Below are 19,614 nucleotides of genomic sequence, written 5' to 3'. Positions count from 1 at the left end.
TGTATGCGTTTAACTGTTAATGTAAAGCAATATTTTAAGAATTGATGTGGAATAAAATTCAACTGGTTCGAACGGAAAATGAAAAACTCTAAGTGTCTTCTAGCATTATTGAACACTTCCTCTGGTAAGAATTACTTTCTCATAAACAATGACCCCCATGCACACAAAAAAACTTTCCATAATCCCAAAGGGAAAAGAAAGTGATGTCATTTCCGTTGTGCAGGTTACAACACCTCCTTTGCAGCCCCCGAAATCTCTCTTCAGGTCAAAACTTTCCTGTTGACAGTGTGGACCGGAGTATTCTGTATTGCTTGCACGGCGAAAGCCCTCAGAGCGGTGTAATGAATGAGGATCTATCCGTCTTGTTCCACTGGGGCGCTTTAATCGCCAGGCATATTCCAGTAGTAAACCTGACAAGGTCCTGCAGTGAAGGCTGTGAGTGAATGAGCGAGTAAAGTGCAACTGCTTCCAAACAGAATGCAGGCACTGTTCAGGATTCTGAATCCTCTGCTTTTGCTGATGCTGTTCGGATTATATCCGTCTGTGGTGAGTTGGTTGGTTGTTCTTCTTTATGAAATGAAGCTTATTGTATGTGCGTATGTAAAACACTTCACAGGTAAGTTTAGTGAGGAGAAAGAATGGAGAAAAATCCTCTTGGTAAAATATATTGCTTACTGTAACCAGCACTGCAGTTCTAGGAGAATTGTACCGTTCCGGTTCGTTAAGCTGGTTGTCTTTGCTGGCCACTGGCAAAACATCCGTATTAATTATATCAGTAACATAACAACTGGAGGATGCTTCAAGAAAGCTTTCAATGCTCAAGGTAAAAGAGCGAATGCTACCGCGGCATGCAACATGCACACATGCACTTTATATATAAACGTTTGAAGGCGCAAAGCTTTCACACTAGGAAAATAACGTTGAAATTCTGCCAGATAATTGAAATATAGCGTTTATACACATCGTTGAGCAATGACTAAGCTAGCGGTTTGAAATTCAAGCAGTGATAAAGTATTAAGCGCCTGTTACGCCTCTACCACATTGTGGATGATCTCGTCGAGATTAACTGAAACATATACGAAGTCTAAATTACTATTTAATCCGAATATCCCCTCTAATATGGTGTTAGTATTAGGTTCATGGATAAGAACAGCTAACTCTAGAACTTTATTAACGAGGGTTTTGTGCCATTTTAGCGGCAATATAGTTGCAATGTAAAAATAAGATTTGCGTCACATCACTAAATTCAAATTAATACACAAGTGCTGACTAAAAATTGTTTGCTTGTTATAATACGCTATCGTCGAAAACAAAAAAAGACAAAAAAATTAATCCCGGTTAACCTGACGAAATACAATACAAGGACAATACATTGCTTTAACACATGTTGTATAGAAATGGAGACTTGAGATACGTGATGCAGTGGTTCAGTTTAGTTTCCCATAGTATCGAAATGCAGAACAGTGTACACAATGCACAATCACAAAGGTATTTATCTCTTGTGTTGCATGAGATAAAAGAAGGGAAAGAAATACTAATTTAGAAAATGTGCTTACATGAACACATTTTAAGCCATTAGACGCGTATTGCTGACTTATTAGTCTATTTATTATTAATGACTTTGTTACCTGAGGTTTTAAAATGTAATCAATATCTAACTAAATTACCACTTACAATCACTCCATCCCCTCCTGCACAAATAGTTTGTATACCTTTAATGTTCTTCTTAATGTACACTTATACTAAGTCCAATAATATCAACAACAGTGGTTTAAGAGTATGCTCTGGGCTTTTTTCAAAGGCCTTTTATTCCCTGACATTGAGATGTGTTATTGTGACAACAATATTTATTTAGTCAAAGGAAGGCTTTTTATCAATTTTGCAGAAGTTGATTTTTTTCTGTATGGTATAGCAAAAGCTTTACATTGCTGTATATACTGTATGTCCAGTAATTAAATATTATAATAAAAATGTTTTCAAACTCTCCATTGCATGTACATGTTTTCATCGACTTCAAAATGTAAGAGCTCAATCCCAGTTTTGTTATTGTCTTCCAAGAGGGCTACTGACAATTGATCCAGCCAAGATATTGTTGTTTCAAATCTGGTGGTGTGAAATAAACTGTCAATTCTTTTGTCAGAGAGCCATGGAGTATATCATGTTGATGATTCTTGAAATTATTGTTGCTAATTTCCTCCCACACTTTGTTTCTGTGACTGGAGAATTAATGAACAAAATAGAAATGTATATATGCGAGTGTCCTAACTTTATAATAACCTACTTTATACATATTACTGATATGCAGCCAAAGTAGATTAAGATTTAGATTCAGTTGGTTATTTTGCATCTACAAGTAAAACAAAATGCGTCTTCTGAGAAAATCAACCTGTAAAAATGTTAAAGTAGAGCACAAGTTGAGCTTTATAATTTAGATATCTTTGATACGAACCTAAACCTTCTCTTAAGCTTAGTCAGTGACTGGGATTCATCAGCTACCGGTGCACCCATATCCTTGACTGGCACCCATATCCTTGACTGCTTGTGCAAGAGCAGGCTGTTTTTCTCGCTGGATGCCTGTAAGCTTGCAGTATTGATATTGAATGTCACATTATTCCTCCAATGCTAACTCCCATAAGGCACCATAAGACATGTAGTATAGAAAATGGCAGTCAAATCTGACAAGAACTCATTGTGGAGGAAAGCATGTACTGTTCTCAATCCTCTGTTCTGATAAAGTTAAAGAATGGTAATTGGTTAATTCCAGAGTTTAACAACAAAAACATAAAATGTTATTTACTTTACAGTCTCGTAAAATAATTAGGTGGTTACTGGTCTTGGTGCTGAAAACAACTCACGAACCCTTCATCAACTATCAGCATGGGGGTAATTTCATCAAACATTTCTCAGTCTTCACATTTTGAATATCATTGTTTATGTTAATATCCTTATATTTTATTTCTACACAACTGCAACTTTTATAAATTGTCAGAATTGCAGTAATTTTAAAAATATGAGGTACTTAAACCACACACCTGTAAAGGGATGTAACATAGTTATCTACAGTATATGAAGGCAATTTCTTATCTATTTTAGAAGAGTTAACACTTTTTGCATCTGAATTTGTCTGTTGATTGAATCAGTGTGTTTAAATAGATTAATGTTCAACCCAGACAGGTCTTTCAAGATTATAATGTGAGCTGTCAGCTCTATGCAGTATGATCTAAGTTGATGCAATGCTTCTGAATGCAACAAAAAATAATCATTAAAATGGTCTCCTTAGTAATAAATTCACCTTTACATCAATGTGACCTCTCAGAAAATAAGCACCAGTATATTTTAGCTTATATCATTAGTGCCATTCCTGGCACTTATTGGGCATAAAATAAGAGTGAAAAAAGATTTCCCTCACCCTGAAACACATTTGCTTTGCCTAGTACAAATAACCCCATTAAAATGCATCTCGGCTGACTATTTTGAATTTCATAATGGGGTAAAACCTTCACAAGACAGAAGTACATTCATGACTCACCAAGACCAATTAGACATTGTGAATTAATTTAAATCCTTAATCCTGAACATGCTTTGTAATGATCTATGAATACTTACTGTAGCTTCTTGTGATTTTTCAAATTTTTTATCACAGTTTTTCTAAAACTTTTTAATATACAGCATTTTAGGTCTACAGGTAGAAAAATACTTTGATCAAGTGTACAAAGCAAAGAAAATCTATGGAAAATGAAATGTTATTGATCCTAAAAGACCAACATAATTATGGTCTTTCAGTTTAATCCCCATAATCATTACCATGTTTCCTTTAAACCAATGATTAAATCAAATTTTGACTCATATGGAATTAGAAATCCTAAGCCTGTTTCATGCTGTTGGTTATATATTTCCCATGGACAATATTGTGTTTATAGAATAATATATTTGTACAATGGAAGACTTAGTGTTCCACCAGTGCTGGGGATGGATTTTGCAATTGGCAGTTGTGTTGATTTTCGGTAGAATCTAGGCTTTAGCCTTCTGAGAAAAAGGTAGAATCCAAAGTACAACAATGCTTTCCTGCACTTATTTTTGTGCTAAAATATAAAGTAATATGGAATAAATGTCCAGTTTACAACTTCTTTATAAACAATAAAAGCAACAAGAACTATTTATCATAATACTTTACATTCAGCAGGAGCAACATTATTTTAGATACAATATATTTTTCAATGTCCTTATTGTATTCCACAGTCTTTTAAGCATGTGGTTATTAGAATGACTCCAGCCAGATAGTTTCACTAACCTTTAGTGTCATTGCTGTCTTATTCATAGACAAATAATTATATTGGATGGTATTTATATTGCAGTAGCACTTTTGCATTTTGTGGACCTAAAAAACAGCTGCTGCTTACATATGTTCTTATCTCAAAATAAAGTATATGAAAAACAGAAATGTATTAGCACTGAGGTTGGGCATTGTTTTTGTCACGTGTACATATGTGTAGATACATTGATTAGATTTTTAAATTAATTTATTTTCAACCTTAAAGGTCCGTGTGCTCTTCTGTGCGTGCTGTAGACCTGAGTTACAGCTTTTCTTCAAATGCAGCCTAGAACACAGTATGGGGGCTTTTAGCATAATGATGAAACAGATTGTATTACTCTAATCTATTACATCCAATTTTCTTCACCATAAGCTGTTAATCTACAACAGACCTGACATAAAACTGACAGACACCTCCTTGTGTATTTGTCTTACAAAGCATGGCAAAAAGAGTAAGAGTCCTCAGTACATTTCTTTTTAATTCACTCTGTCCTTGCTATCATCAAATACATTTATCCTTCGTGAGCAGAATTATTGGATTTCAGTGACCAACCTAAAGTACTGATTGAGTCTCATTAAAGATTACTGTAATGCATTGGAAAGCATCCTGATAGATAGAGGGGAATGGACAAAAATTTATTGCAAATTTATCCAAACTTTGATTCCTGAAAATAGGATAACATGGAGAGAGAGTAATATTGTATTGGGCAATTATAAGTCACAATATGTAGTTGTCTTATGAAATGTATTTTTTGTGTTATACAGTATATATCTCTCATTACACAACCTGCAATTTGTTGCAAATTTGTTGTACATTGTGTTGTACAACTCAACAATTGTGGCATTTATTCCGTGTCCCAAATGTTTTATTTAATGTTATTTATAACAAAAATTATACACATTTTGTGTGTAAATAAGCTTTTTTAAACTAAAAGTGACCAAAGAAGCCCAGAAACGATTATCTTTTCAATATGTTTGCATCTCCTTCCCTTGTGCTACTTTGCGTCTAGGATGTGCTGATCAGTTTGCTGTCTTTATCCTAGCAAAGATTGATCTCTGCTGGGAAAAGAGAGGTACATCAATCTAAATATTGTTAAAGTTTTCAAATTTTCAAATTCGAAAGTATAATTTTCAAACCTTTTTTAAAATGAAACTTGAAATGGACTGATTTTGCGAAAACACACAGAAGCAGAATGCATTAAAACAAATTTGTCAGATGTATTTCACTGATGCTTTGATCCAAAGTGATGATGGTTATCTTCTTTTTTGGTTTGCATACAGTATACATTTTGACATCGTGTTTTACACTAAGGTTTGCAAGAGTTTGCAGGAGTATGTCAGTTAGGATTCAACTCATGTCCCTCCAGACTGAGGAAGAGTTCTAAATGCTTTTGCAGTCTGCCCACCCATAATATAATACTATAGTACATCGAATAGGCATTTGATGTTCTTGCTTGTTCGTGGCTGAACATTGTTTTGGATGACATAATGGCAGATGCTTGCAGGTAAAAATATAAATGGCTGTTAAAGTGAAGATAGGAGAGTATTTTAATTGGTAATGGTTAATTAATAACTCTAATTAATGGGTGTTATAACTAATAGATGCAAGAGTTGCCATGCAATGGAACCTGATTAATGACATATTGTAAATGTGAAAATACTCTATTATTGATTTGAGGTGATCAGTTTAATTATATGTATGTGCCTATGAATAGATACATTAAAAATGTTTTATTTGCCTGCCTTCGTAAGAAATAGACATTTTTTAAATATTCAGCGTTGTATAAAAAACTTCTATTTTGTCCTTTTTTTGTGTTCGCGGGACTTAGTAATAATGAAGTAATGAAAAAGATTTTTATTCTTTGACAATTTCCAGTGACATACATATTATAACATCTGTACCTGGAAAGATATGCAAATATGGAACTTTGCTTAAAATCTCATCATACATTCAATTTGGGAATGATCTTACAGAAAACCTGAAGTGTCTCGCAGTAAACCTCCATCTTTCCTTTTTGTTGGAACATTTTAGACTTTTTTTTTAATCTGGGAAATGTATGTAATTTCGATGTTGAGAAATTCAGTCTGTTTTAGGTCTTCCAAAGCACTTGCCTTCAAGACCAAACATCCTACTGAGAATACTGTGTAAGTGCTATCACCTATCCTCGCATGAGGTTGTAGCAAGGATTTAAATGCTCTGGTGTCCTTGCAGTAAGTGTTATGCCAGTAATACAAATTGGCTTCTGCTAAGAAAGAGAACTAAGTTATGAACTATAAAGGTCAGACCTATAAATGTGCCCTGATAAAAAGGTCAAATCTAAGAACCTCATATTGCCATCAGGAAAGTACACATCTAGAAAAGCACCACTTCACCTGAAAGGACATTGTTAAAGAATCACACTATACCTTTTCAATCATTTTACAAAGAATCACAATATCCTTCAGAAGAAGGTTTCAAGCCATTTGTGCTTATGAGCTGCATTGTATAAACTAGAGATGTAATTTCAGTGATCTATTGCCAACAAAAAATACTTTTTTCTTTAAATATAATATTACTTTTATCCTTATTTTTCTATTTAATATACAGTACGTGTTGATTCACATTTTACATTTAATTAGTTTCCTTTGATTGTTTTGCTATATTTCTCTTTCATTGTAGAATACAAGTACTTGAAAGAAGATGGTCTTTAAAAAGGTTACTTTGTATCATTTTATCATATATGAGAGAGAAATAGATTTCTGAATCTGTATTTCAGAATGTGCAGTTTTTGTGCCATGACGGTGTGTTTTACCTTCTCGCCCAATGGCTGATCCAGTCGTTTCAACAGTCATTCTAAAATTACTCCTCTCCCTGTTACCTTTATATGGGACAGAGCACTAGATATGTTGGATGGTATAGTTCTAACTGGGTTGCAGTTTGAATTAATACTTTATCTTTCTCTAAAAACATACAGTAGCTCACCAGCTGATACTTTACATGTTTTAAAAATACGCATTCACACTATGCAGTGGTCCTTTGCCTAAGTGTCCAGATTTTACTTACTGTATGTGCATTTATACTGGTTAAAAAACTGACTTGTACGTTGCAGTTTATTTTCTCTTTTTTCAAAAATATTAATATAAATATGACTGCCTTAGGCTTATACTGTTCATAATTGCTTTTGATAAAGATGTTGGAAAATAGGATAATTCTTGATTGATTGCAGAGGTTAGCATTGCTGCCTCGCAGTGCTGGGGCCCTGTGTTCAATTGGTTACCTGGGGTGCTATCTGCGTGGAGTTTGTATGTTCTCCCCATGTTCATTGGGTTTTCACCTGATACACTGGTTTGCTCCCAGTCTAAAGACATACTGGTAGGTTAATTGATTTCTGGACAAATTGGCCCTAGTCTGAGTGTCCAAGATCCCGTCCAAGATGTATCCTGCCGTGCACCTGTTGCTGGTGGTGATAGGTTCTGGCTCCCCCAAGACCCTGAATTGGATAAAGCTGTATTCAGCTACAGTGGAGTAAAAAGCTTCATTAGATATAATTGAAGCCACAGATGTTACCCATGGAAAGTTACAATAAGCAATCAAATAATTCATACTAATTTCCCCAAAATAAAGTCTTGATATTTGCACGTTACTATTACTCAACATAAGTGACAGGAACATATTAAGTGAAGGGTGTTCACTCTTTCCCCTTGATATATTGATTGTTTATTATGTTTTACCAATTATTCTACTGATTTGGCCTAGGTTGGAGAAGTCGATTAAAATTCTTAGATGTAAAGTAGTTTATATTATCAAGGTTTAATACATTCTTCAGGAAAAAATGGGAAAGACAGTCACATGAATTGTATTTTATGGACGTTACACATACTGTAGGAGAGTGTAATTGAGTTGACCCACATAGTCATACAAAGATCTGCAAAAGAGCTTAAAAAACTCTGGAAAGGTTATACAGTATAATCTCTAGGTGTTGTACAACAATATATAGTCTCAGACCTTGGTCTAGAAGAGGTCTTATTCTTTAAACTCTGTGTATGTTCAGTATATGCTATATATCATGCTTGGTTTGACTAATTAAGCCAATGTGTGGTTCAATAAGGAACTGGGAGGTTGATGGGAATTGAACCTGAAAGATTTTTAGCTCTACAGGACAAAGTGTGGGAGTCCTGTTTTATGTCTGGCTCTCTTTCTAACCTCTTGTCCAAACAGTGGAAGTCAGTATTTAATATATCAGTTCAATAGAATGGAATATGAGGCAGTTGTCTTTCCAGTAACTGGAATCCCTTGAAGTAAATCCAGAGTGTTGAAGCTAAATGTAACAAATGCATGCATGACCTTTTTCGAAATAATGTAAATTAGAGTAGAGTAGTAGAGTAGTTTATTGCCATATGTACTGTGCACATACTGTACTGTACATTGGAATTCTTAATGTCCTTAAGCGCTGATCTCTCAGGACATACACAATGCAACAGACAACACCACACAATGTAGACAACAGGAACAATAAGTAAGTTGTGGAAAAATAAATATGTAGTAGTGAGACCCCAACAAATGGTAGACTATGTAAAAAGTGTGTAGTGCGATGTGTATTAAGGTACTGCAGTTAGCTGTTCAGGATGCATATTGCCGTGGGATAGAAGCTGCTCTTGAGTCTAGTGGTCCTTGCTTTAACAGTGTGGTACCGCTTGCCAGAGGGTAGGGGGGGCAACAATTTGTGGCTGGGATGGTTGGGATCCTGAATGATGGATTTTGCTTTATTGCAACAGTGGATGATGTGGATTTGACCGATTGGTGGTAAATCATATCCTATAATCCTCTGTGCCATTGCCACATTAAGGCCATTTTCCAATTAAAGCCATTTCAATGCACAGTATATTTAGAGGAATTAAAATACAACAAATGCTTCAGTTTTCTGGTGAAAATCCCAATATGTAATAACTATAGTATATACTATAATTAAATAACACACTGATTTAAAGAGGATTTGAGCTTACCTCATATGATATAAAAATAAACATCAATGCCGTGCAAGCACAGTCTTATTGTAGTGAACAGATAAGCTCTTTATCTCATCACACTGAGTTATTTTTCAGGTTTCACCTGAAAACTTGTCATTACAGGTTATTTTTTCAAACTTCACCTGTCAAGTACTCAACCGGCATTGATCATTAATAAGGTTCCAGTGGTGAAAGCCTTTTTTCTTCCTTCGTCTTTTGAAACTGCTCATGTTCAAAGACCAAGCAGCCTAGCAACTTCAAACTAGACTGGCATACTGGGAAAGATAAGCTATTAAGGTTGTAACAAAATTGGGGTCCTTCATCAACTAAGATGAAGCTTGACAAAGCTTTGTAAAACTTCTGCCTGAAGACTTACTAAATATTTTTTTTATAACTACAATGGGTCATAGTCTCCATTTTGTTCTCTGCTTTTGTTCTACTGCTTTTCTCTTGCTGCACTAATGCAGTCATAATTTGACATATTTCATTAATATCCATAGTTGCTTATGATTTCCATCTCACAGTTAGTAATTTTCACCTCCACAGCAGGTCATCAACTTCTTGGTGATATGCAACCTTTTATAGAAACTGTTCCTGTTCAAGGGCTTGCCCTTTTAGCTTCAAACTGGGTGAATGTCCTTCTAGTGGTAATGTAGTTAGTATATGGATAAGTTGCATTTCTACATACTGTACAGTAAACCACAACCACTTTCTTCATACATCCAGCACCATTTTATTAGGATCAACACACCTTGACTTGCTTCTGAACTGACACAACAAGTTATATATACCCACACCCTGCTGTCACCTCTTTGAAATTAAGTAGGTTTTCATTTAAGATACATTTTTTCCAAACCTTATATGATAAATATATACCCAAAGCATAATTAAAGTTTTGAATTTGGGAATTTATTTTTGGTAGTGAAAATAAGATCTTTAATATGTGGTTCATTATAATCATACTCCTTTCTTGAACACTTTCATTGGTTTCAGAGAAGATTTTGAGTTCATAATTTGGAGTTGAGAGAAACTTCTGATTCCTTTCATTGAGGAGGCACACCAAATGGGCTAATTGTGTGACCAATTGGTCTCGTTTCCACATTCACTGCAGATCTATAATAAGACTGGGAGTACACTGACTTTTCTTAGATTTAGCACACTTTACCACCAAGATATAATGCAATAAGTGCAATTACCAAAACTCATCTTGATTGGCAGCCATGTCTTTAACCACAAGACTAGGTTAATGGTTCTTACTGTATATTGCAGATATGAAAGTAACCTGCCATGCTTTGAAAGAGAAGAAAAGAACACTATAACACTTAATTATAAAATTATGTCCAAAATGTGGTAGCTATACATGTGATCCACCAAGTAACTTTCACTCTGACGCTTCTTTAATGATAAAAACAATACAAGCATTCCAGTAACTCCATTGTTTGCCCCGTATTTAACACGTGTAAAAGTACCTTGATGGAGTGATACTAAATTGGTTTAAAATATCAGAGAAACAGATGAACAGTGGTAGATTGAGATATTTGTACAAAAATGCAATAATATTCTTAATGTGTACATTTTCCCACAAAATAATAGAGTGAACTATTTTTTTAGTTTAAATAGTTAAATCACTCAGTGGAGAATTCTGCAAAACCTTTGGGGTAGCTGCAGTAAATCCTTCTGTTTGTATAGAACCACAGAGCTCATATCTACACCCTCTATGAAGTAATTAATAGGTCCTAGAAGGAAGATTAAATTCTGATAATTACTGGTATTTGTTTTTACACATAATCATATATTGCATTTAATGCTACGTGGAGCCCTTTACCTGACGATTAAGTGTTTTTGTAAAAAGATCTAAGACTACAACCCTGGCCTTAAGTTTCTGTGATATTTTTTTCTTCAACGAAATTGAAAGGAAAACCCAAGAAATTATTCAAATAATTCCAAAACCAAATGTATCATTCCTTATGTGCTAAGATATTTGTCCTTTGTTTGTCACAGGTGTGCAATCAAACGTTTGCCAAATCTTAGATCGGTCTACAACTGCCTTACAAAAAGCTTGGACTGCGCCATAATTGTTTCTACAATTAAGTAGCCACTCTCTGCATCAGAGCTTTAAACATGGCCTCCATTGTGACATTTTTGAACCACAAGTTGTTCCATGCCCATAGTGTTGTGAAGTGTAGCCCTTGGGTTAAATCGGTAGGCAGAAAATTGCAGAGCAAAAATGCTTTAGTGAGATGGTTGTTTACTTCGTTCAAAGGCTCTAAACTGCTGAAGTCTGAATTCAAAGCTGGATGACAGATGATTGGATTCCTCTGTGTTCTGCGTCAAGTCAGTGTATAATGGATCTCATCTTGGGGTAAAGTAGGCCTGCTTTTCTAGTAAAATTCTTCAGAATTATGAATCATATGGTCTGAGATGCTCAAAGATGATCAGTTGAGTTTTTCCTCTTGGCAGCTGGCTTTATACATTGAAAAGGATTGAAAAGCACCTGATAGCTTTAAGGAAATTCCACATGCATTTTGAATTGTCTTTGAATTTAGGAATTTCTGTGTTTTTGTAGACTGCTTCATTGCCCTCTTATGGGGAACGGCAGAATTACGTATCCATTTGGTCTGATACATGAGAGCAATCAATAAAGTGTTCCTAAACAGCAGTTCTCTGTATCTGGGTCTTTGAAAAGTCCCCTACCCATATATTAGTATTGATCTGCTAAGTTGCATTAGTATTTGCTGTTTCTTTTCCTGAAAATGATGAGCAAAACATCAAGTGAAATACATTCATGACCTGTTTATGATATCCCCAGCAGTGTAGTTCTATTCAGTACCAAAACAGTATGCTTTGTATCATAATCAGTTACTAAGCTGCTTTATGTATTGCTGTGATGGACAGCATGGTGGTTGGTACCACTGCCTTACTGCTCCATGGTCCTGGCTTCAATAACAGTCTGTGTGAGGTTTCACAATTTGGTTGAAATTTTGATTTGAAGATCCCACTCTGTTTCACTTTGCATTTCTAATTCATTTGTTCCACACTTAAGCAGAATGCAGTGAAATATGTGTTATTTGGATAGAACAGACAAAAATTGCCAACAGCATTTTTGGGGTTTTCTTCTCCTTAAATAGATGACTAATTGGTGGCCAGTTTGATACAATATAAAAAACACTTGTCTTAACTCCTGTACTGGTGCTCAGCACTGATGAACCCTCCAGTCTAAACATTGTTGCCAGTTTTGTTCCAAACAACCAATCAGCCAATTGACAGTAATCAATATTAGCTTAGTAACAGCAAAGAGTAATACAATTCAATTAATAACCCTTCATTTAAACTTGATTTTCAATTGGCAACAATGCTTCCAAACGATACATACTTTTTATGCATAAGTTGCATAATTTCTCATTTAATTTCTCAGCGTCACATTAAAATGCTAGTTTGCCTTAATACCATAGAATAACTACAATTACTATGGAAGCATACCTCCTTCCACATGACAGAATGGGATATTGGTGATATTGATCTATTGGCAAGGAAGACTGGCTGAGTTATTCTACTGCAGCTTAGGTGTCATGAAGATTTGGACATCTTCCAGCAGCTCTAATGTTTAAGACTTGAGGACCCATGGCTGGAATATTAGCAACAGCACGTTGGCCAGATAGGCTGGTGAATTGCTTTTAGTTAAGACAGGGTCATTACTTCCCAAGATCTTTAAAATACATTGAAATTAGTTATGATTTTCTACTCTATTTGTTTTACTTTCTGAGTTTTCAAGTGGATTTCAAACTAGGAAGATTTGTTTCCACTAAAGTCAGTATTGACTATGTGACTAGATAAATGGATCCAAGTTATAACCGTGGGTCTAATTGCCTCCGGTAATTTGTGGCTGTTCTGGTTAAGCACTTGCATGGTGTTTCAGTTAAGTTATAAAATAGTTTGATTCAGCTCCAGCTACATCTAAATGTCAAAAGTTTTTAACAACACTTTGTAATTTATAATTGATTTTCTTCTACTGGACATGAGAAATACAGGAATATAGCAGTATTTCTTGCATACTTAATTGTTGTCATTCTCCTTGTTTCTTGAATACATCAACATGACAGTTTAGTCACTGCAAATTCAATGTGATAGTAGTAATGAACCCTCCACCATAGAAAAAACACATAAGTGTTCTTCTTGTGAACAAAATATAAAACTGTCATTTGTAGTATTTCTCGGCTACTCAATACTGTACTGTATATGAAATATAGTACAGTTCCTATTACTGAAAATTAATGCATAATGTCATTTGTCTTACTTGTGCTGAATACCTTAGATACATTTAAGATTTAAGGTGTTTTTAAGGTATACCTTAAGGGCCTTAAAACTTTAAACCCTAAAAATGTATAGAATATTAAACTAGTGATCAGCTGCACTGAAAAAGCTTATGATTTGTTTGATGGATTTTCTTGTGTCATTCATAAATGTATGATTTGTGTTTAGAAAGCTTACGTTTTTTTCCATCTGCTTTTCAGTTAATGCACCCTGTCATGTTTGGTAGTATAGATTGGTATTCAGACTTGTCAAAAAATCTGAACAAGTTGAATAGCGTAAGACAAGTGGGAAAAGTACTGTCCCCTGTACTATACACACATATATAGAGAATATTGTTGAAAAAAGTTCTGCAAAAAACAAAAAATTGAAATTTCTTATTATGATTGCCATTGTGCGTTTTTGTTTTCTGTTTTTACTCTGTTCTCTTTAGACTATTGGTCCAAAGGAAGGCTGGCAGGTGTACAGCTCGGCCCAGGACCCAGATGGACGGTGTATTTGCACAGTGGTAGCCCCAGAGCAAAATCTTTGCTCCAGAGATGCAAAGAGCAGACAACTCCGCCAATTGCTGGAGAAGGTAAATGGGTTTCAGATACGTTTGTTAAGTGATAATTAAGATCAGCCTACATCTGTTTGGAGTTAAACGGATGTACATCCAGTAATGGCAAAATGTGGCTATATAGTATCTCACCAATAACAGAAGAGAAAATAATTTTAATTTGCAATGTCTGCAGTGTTTTTCTCTATATATATTTAGACTTTGTCTACAGGACTATATGTACTTTATGTATTTTATTATATGCTGTACTTAAGCTCAGCTCTGCAGAAATGAGACAGACTTTAAGAGAATTAGAATGAGAAAGGGTATATATGGAATCACTGCTTGAAGCACAGAACAGATTAATTCCAAGTGTAAACATACCAAATGCTAGAAAGCAGTGAGCCAAAGCTCAAAGCTACAGTGATGTCCAATCCTGGTCCTGGAGGACTGGTATGTCTGCACATGTTCATGGTCTCCTTAAAGCAGCAGCACCTGAAGAGCTGGGAGAAGCTGTTAAAATTGTTCAGTTAAGCTAATAATCAGCTGTTAAGAGTTAAGAGATGATTTGGAATGAAAACCTGCAGAGAGGCAGCCTTCAGGGATGAAGATCAGATGCCCTTGGTTAAATTTCATTGTCAGTTATGAAAAATACGCAGAGAAAGCATTTCATTAAGTGATTACAAAAAGCAGGATCCAGTCAAAGAAAAATACTACAATAGAGAGCAATTGTGTAAAAAGTGATAACATCTTTTTGTCATAACAGAGCAAATATATGTTAAGTTGCACAATCTGTACAACAGCATGGTTTATTTTTTTATTAAAATGCAAGTGGCGTTCTGCATCAGAGCTTTTCAGACAGAACGCTTGTTGTCCATGTTAATCACTGTCATTAAAATTTCTAAAATGTTAGATTTTAAACACATTTAAAGTAGATCAATATAGCACTCTTTCAACTACAAAACTGCATTTTGCCAAATGCAGTAAAACGTTTTACAAGAAAAATTGCAATGCCCAATTGAGGTTTCTTATACTGCAGCATACTGGATGAATGCAAAGAAATCTATCAATGGCCATGTGCCATTGCTTTTTAAAGAATGTATGACTACAGTCTGAGCCCTGTTCTAAAGGCCTGTCCATCAACATATTTCATTATATTGCTTTAACATAAAAGCTGTCTATTTACAATGTAGAGAATTCTGCCATTTTATTAAGAACTACACTCCAAGAGGAACAATCAATACATGATGTACAAGATAAAGCAGATCCATTTTGCACTTTGATTGCAGTATACTGTATATATATATATGTGTGTGTGTGTTTATGCTAAACAGTTTATGTAGTATATGATTGTATTCCATATGGAAAGCTATGTTGAAAAGCATATGATGGTAAGGTCTGCTTCTAACTATTCCCACCATTAAACATAAATACACAATCACATAACATCTGTCAACCATCTATTTCTTGGCAATAAGTAATGATTAATTCATGAGCTGTTAATCCACAAGGAGAGAAATCACCAGAAAGATTAATTCACAGATGTTAGAATGTACATTTTATGGTTAAAAGGTCATTAAAGTGACATTGGCATTCTGCCAGTGGTCTATATTAGTGTGTTTAATGTACGTAGAGTCCTATTTCTAAAAAAATGAGTTTCTGGAATTAGGGCACATTAATAATGACAGATAAAGAGATAAATCAAAATGCATCGTATCAGGAAGGTATGTGTGGGTGGGATTCAGTCTTCAGATTTACTTTAATGCATTTCTATTTTACAGTGAGGTATTAGGAAGTCTTCTCTTCAAAACAGTACAAATATTGATGTAGTGCTACTTTGAAATAAAGATATCAGAGTTGAACAAATTCAACTCAGATGAGTGCTTCTAATAGATGAACTGATTTCATCAAATGTTTGACAGGTCCAGAATATGTCACAGTCTATAGAGGTGTTAAACTTGAGGACGCAAAGAGATTTTCAATATGTTTTAAAAATGGAAACCCAAATGAAAGGACTGAGGTCCAAATTTCGACAAGTTGAAGATGACAGAAAAACATTGATGACCAAGCATTTCCAGGTAGGATATCAATGTGTCTAATATATACGTTTGTATAGAAATTTAACCTGTTACTCTTTATCTGTATAGCAGATGGTGATTAGCCATTTGTGAATGAAGTGAAGACATTTAAGCAAATCAAAACAGATTCACTGAATTGCAATTAGTACACAATATAAATAACCTTTTTTATTCTAAAATGTTACATAATATTTAACAATATTATAATTTCTCCTTAAGTATAATAGCCATGCTTACATTTGGCAAGATGGGGATAATTCTGCTCCTCTGACTTCTATGGGTTTCCTGTCGTAGTTCCTGTTATTTCAATGCCAAATGAACAGGTTGTATTTCAGATGAATGAACAACATAAAATATTCATTGTCTGGAAGCTGCATTTAGCCATGTCTTGTCATACTCCCCGATCTCTTCACAGGAGCTTAAGGAAAAGATGGATGAACTGCAGCCTTTAATCCCAGTTTTGGAGCAGTACAAAACAGATGCCAAGTTAATCACACAGTTCAAAGAGGAGATCAGGAACCTATCAGCAGTACTTACTGGAATCCAGGAGGAGATTGGAGCATATGACTATGAGGAACTACACCAAAGAGTAATCGGTCTAGAAACCAGACTAAGAAACTGCATGACAAAACTAAGTAAGACCTGTCTTTTATTATCTGACATAATTTAGCTCAATAGACAAATACTTTCATTCAGGAATTTAAAGAAACTCTTTCCACTGTAAGCAATGGCATACACATTTTTACAAAGATAGTCCAGAGATAATAACTGTTGGGCAATTGACAGAGGTCAAACAGCAGATACCAGAAATATCAGAACATGGACAATTTAGTCTTGGAACGTAATTGCTAGTGCGTATGGTGAAGTTGTTTTTTACATAGTTTTGAGATCAATCAGTTTTGATTTGTCCGAAGTACACAACTGATGCATAAATGAGGCTTTGCAAAATAATTTCTGAAACATTGGTATTTCGATACTGTTGTAAGACTTCATTGGGAAAACCTGAAAATGGCAATTGGCTTGAAGAATTTTCATAGAAAAAAATGTTTCTTTATTAACAGCATGTGGAAAATTAATGAAAATCACTGGACCCATTACAATAAAGACATCTGGAACAAGATTTGGCGCTTGGATGACTGATCCACAAGCATCTCAAAAAAATAATAGGGTAAGTTATGTGAGTTTTTTATGTGCACTTAAAGTTAAATATTTCCATGTTTTCTTTCTTTGTACTAAATGTTTATGAGAAATAAAGAATATGTACGAAATATTCAGTATTGTCTCTTTTTCCTTTTGTATATTAAAAAGAGGGTCCCGGGACTATAAGTAAGTCTTTAAATGAGAATCATTTTAATAATGTGCATAAGCACTATCACTGTGTATGTAGCCTTTTTTTAGACTCTACTTGACAGCTTGGCAATGTGATTTTTTATTATGTAACTAATGTGTTAAATTCAGAGTACTTCATCTTAAAGTGTATATTATATTTAGTGGTAGTTATTATGAATGCCTGTCTGTACTGTTAATCAGAGTCAAAATACTATTTATAGCTTTTGCTTTTTGCTTGACATAGGTTTGGTATATGGACAGTTACACCAACAACAAAATAGTCCGTGAGTACAAGTCAATTGCAGACTTTGTGACTGGGGTGGAATCTCGGACCTACAACCTTCCTTTCAAATGGGCTGGGACAAACCATGTGGTCTACAATGGCTCTCTTTACTATAACAAGTATCAGAGTAACATTATTGTCAAGTACAGCTTTGAAACTGGCAGGATTCTTGCCCAACGAGCTCTGGAGTATGCTGGTTTCCACAATGTTTACCCCTATACTTGGGGAGGCTTCTCTGACATTGACCTTATGGCAGACGAGATGGGTCTGTGGGCTGTGTATGCTACCAATCAAAATGCTGGCAATATTGTCCTCAGCCAGTTAGATCCACAGACACTGGAAGTCCTAAAGACCTGGAATACAGAGTATTCTAAAAGAAATGCGGGAGAATCATTCATGATTTGTGGAACTCTGTATATCACAAATTCTCACTTAACTGGAGCCAAGGTGTATTACTCGTATTCCACTAAGACTTCAACGTACGAATATATGGACATCCCTTTCCATAACCAGTACTTTCATATTTCCATGCTAGATTACAATGCCAGAGACAGGGCCCTTTATGCGTGGAACAATGGTCACCAAGTTTTGTTCAATGTAACACTTTTTCACATTATTAAGACTGATGATGATGCATAGATGGGTTTTCTGCACAATAATTCAAAGTAATTCTTGATAACCAACTTAATTTTTTTTCCAAAGTGGGCAGTCTTTACACTTTTGGTCTTTGAATTAAAAACACTTTTGTATACTTGTTTCAGCTTTGGATGACAAAACAATATGAACCCAATTACAACAGGATCAGTTTTAAGGTGACATAGATTCCTCTATATCTACAAATGGCTGAGAGTAAAATTAAGCCTTATATGATTTAGTTTTGTAAGCCAGAGGCTATAAGTAGCTTTTGTGCATGAATGTCAAGATTTTGTTCAGCACTTGTTTACTATGTTGTTTGTTTTTGTTAAGCTAACTTTGTTTCACTGCAGCAAATAGTGTTTTTTAAAGTGAATGTTGTGTTTAAAATGTTTAAGATTAGTGTATTGTTTTTTATTCTTAATTAGACATTTGAATCATTGTAAAATGTTTTCAATCCAAAACTGATTGACAGATTTTTTTGAAGAAAAAAGAGCAATGTCACTCATTGTAGTACCTATTGTATCACTTCAATGCCTCTGTGAGAATTAATCCAGTATTATTTTTATAAAATATACAGAATTTAACTGATTTCTTTGTTCATTTAATTTGATCAGTGCTTCAAAGGTTGTATAAAATCATCTTTACCTCATTAAACACCCAGTACTGTATGTTAGACATTTACATCTTTAACATACATAACATGCAGATATCAATCCTCTTTTTGCTTTTTACCCTTAGATATGCTGTATACACAGTGTTATTTTCAGGGAATGATTGTACATAACATTTGGATGAGCAATTCATACAGATAGCCATTACACTGTCCTGCTCTATACATGTTAATTAATATCTACCACCAAGCATGTTCCATTAAACCATTATACGCTAACAAATTACCCATGCAATGAAATTAACACATTTTGATAAGTTACTCATCACACAGATAATAGAACTATATAATTTTTGAAAACCACAAACTCCTGTTAAAAAAATAACACTTTTTATGCTCTTTTAAAATCTGCTTGATTTGAAAAGACCATATAATTATAGCATAATTAAGGGGTCATACTAAAGCAACAGTATTTCATTTTTATTTTAAACCAATGCACAAGAGTCATTTCAGCACTGATTGTATATCTATTAA

At 34.6% G+C, this 19,614-nt stretch overlaps 1 protein-coding gene across 1 annotated transcript; it reads left to right on the top strand.

Moving 5' to 3' along the window:
- The first annotated feature begins 221 nt into the window (after positions 1-221).
- olfm3a (olfactomedin 3a) lies at positions 222-19,054 on the top strand. Its single transcript, XM_088598355.1, has 6 exons — positions 222-546; positions 14,040-14,183; positions 16,067-16,222; positions 16,638-16,857; positions 17,284-17,390; positions 17,796-19,054. Exons 1-6 carry the CDS (start codon positions 478-480, stop codon positions 18,471-18,473), a joined length of 1,374 nt encoding a protein of 457 aa, XP_088454481.1. The 5' UTR covers positions 222-477; the 3' UTR covers positions 18,474-19,054.
- Positions 19,055-19,614: the final 560 nt, after the last annotated feature.

This window comes from Lepisosteus platostomus, chromosome 11 (genome assembly GCF_059453375.1).
Source record: "Lepisosteus platostomus isolate fLepPlt1 chromosome 11, fLepPlt1.hap1, whole genome shotgun sequence".
Lineage (NCBI taxonomy): Eukaryota > Metazoa > Chordata > Actinopteri > Semionotiformes > Lepisosteidae > Lepisosteus > Lepisosteus platostomus.
Note: the sequence above shows the minus strand (reverse complement) of the source record. Positions and strands in the feature narration are given on the sequence as shown.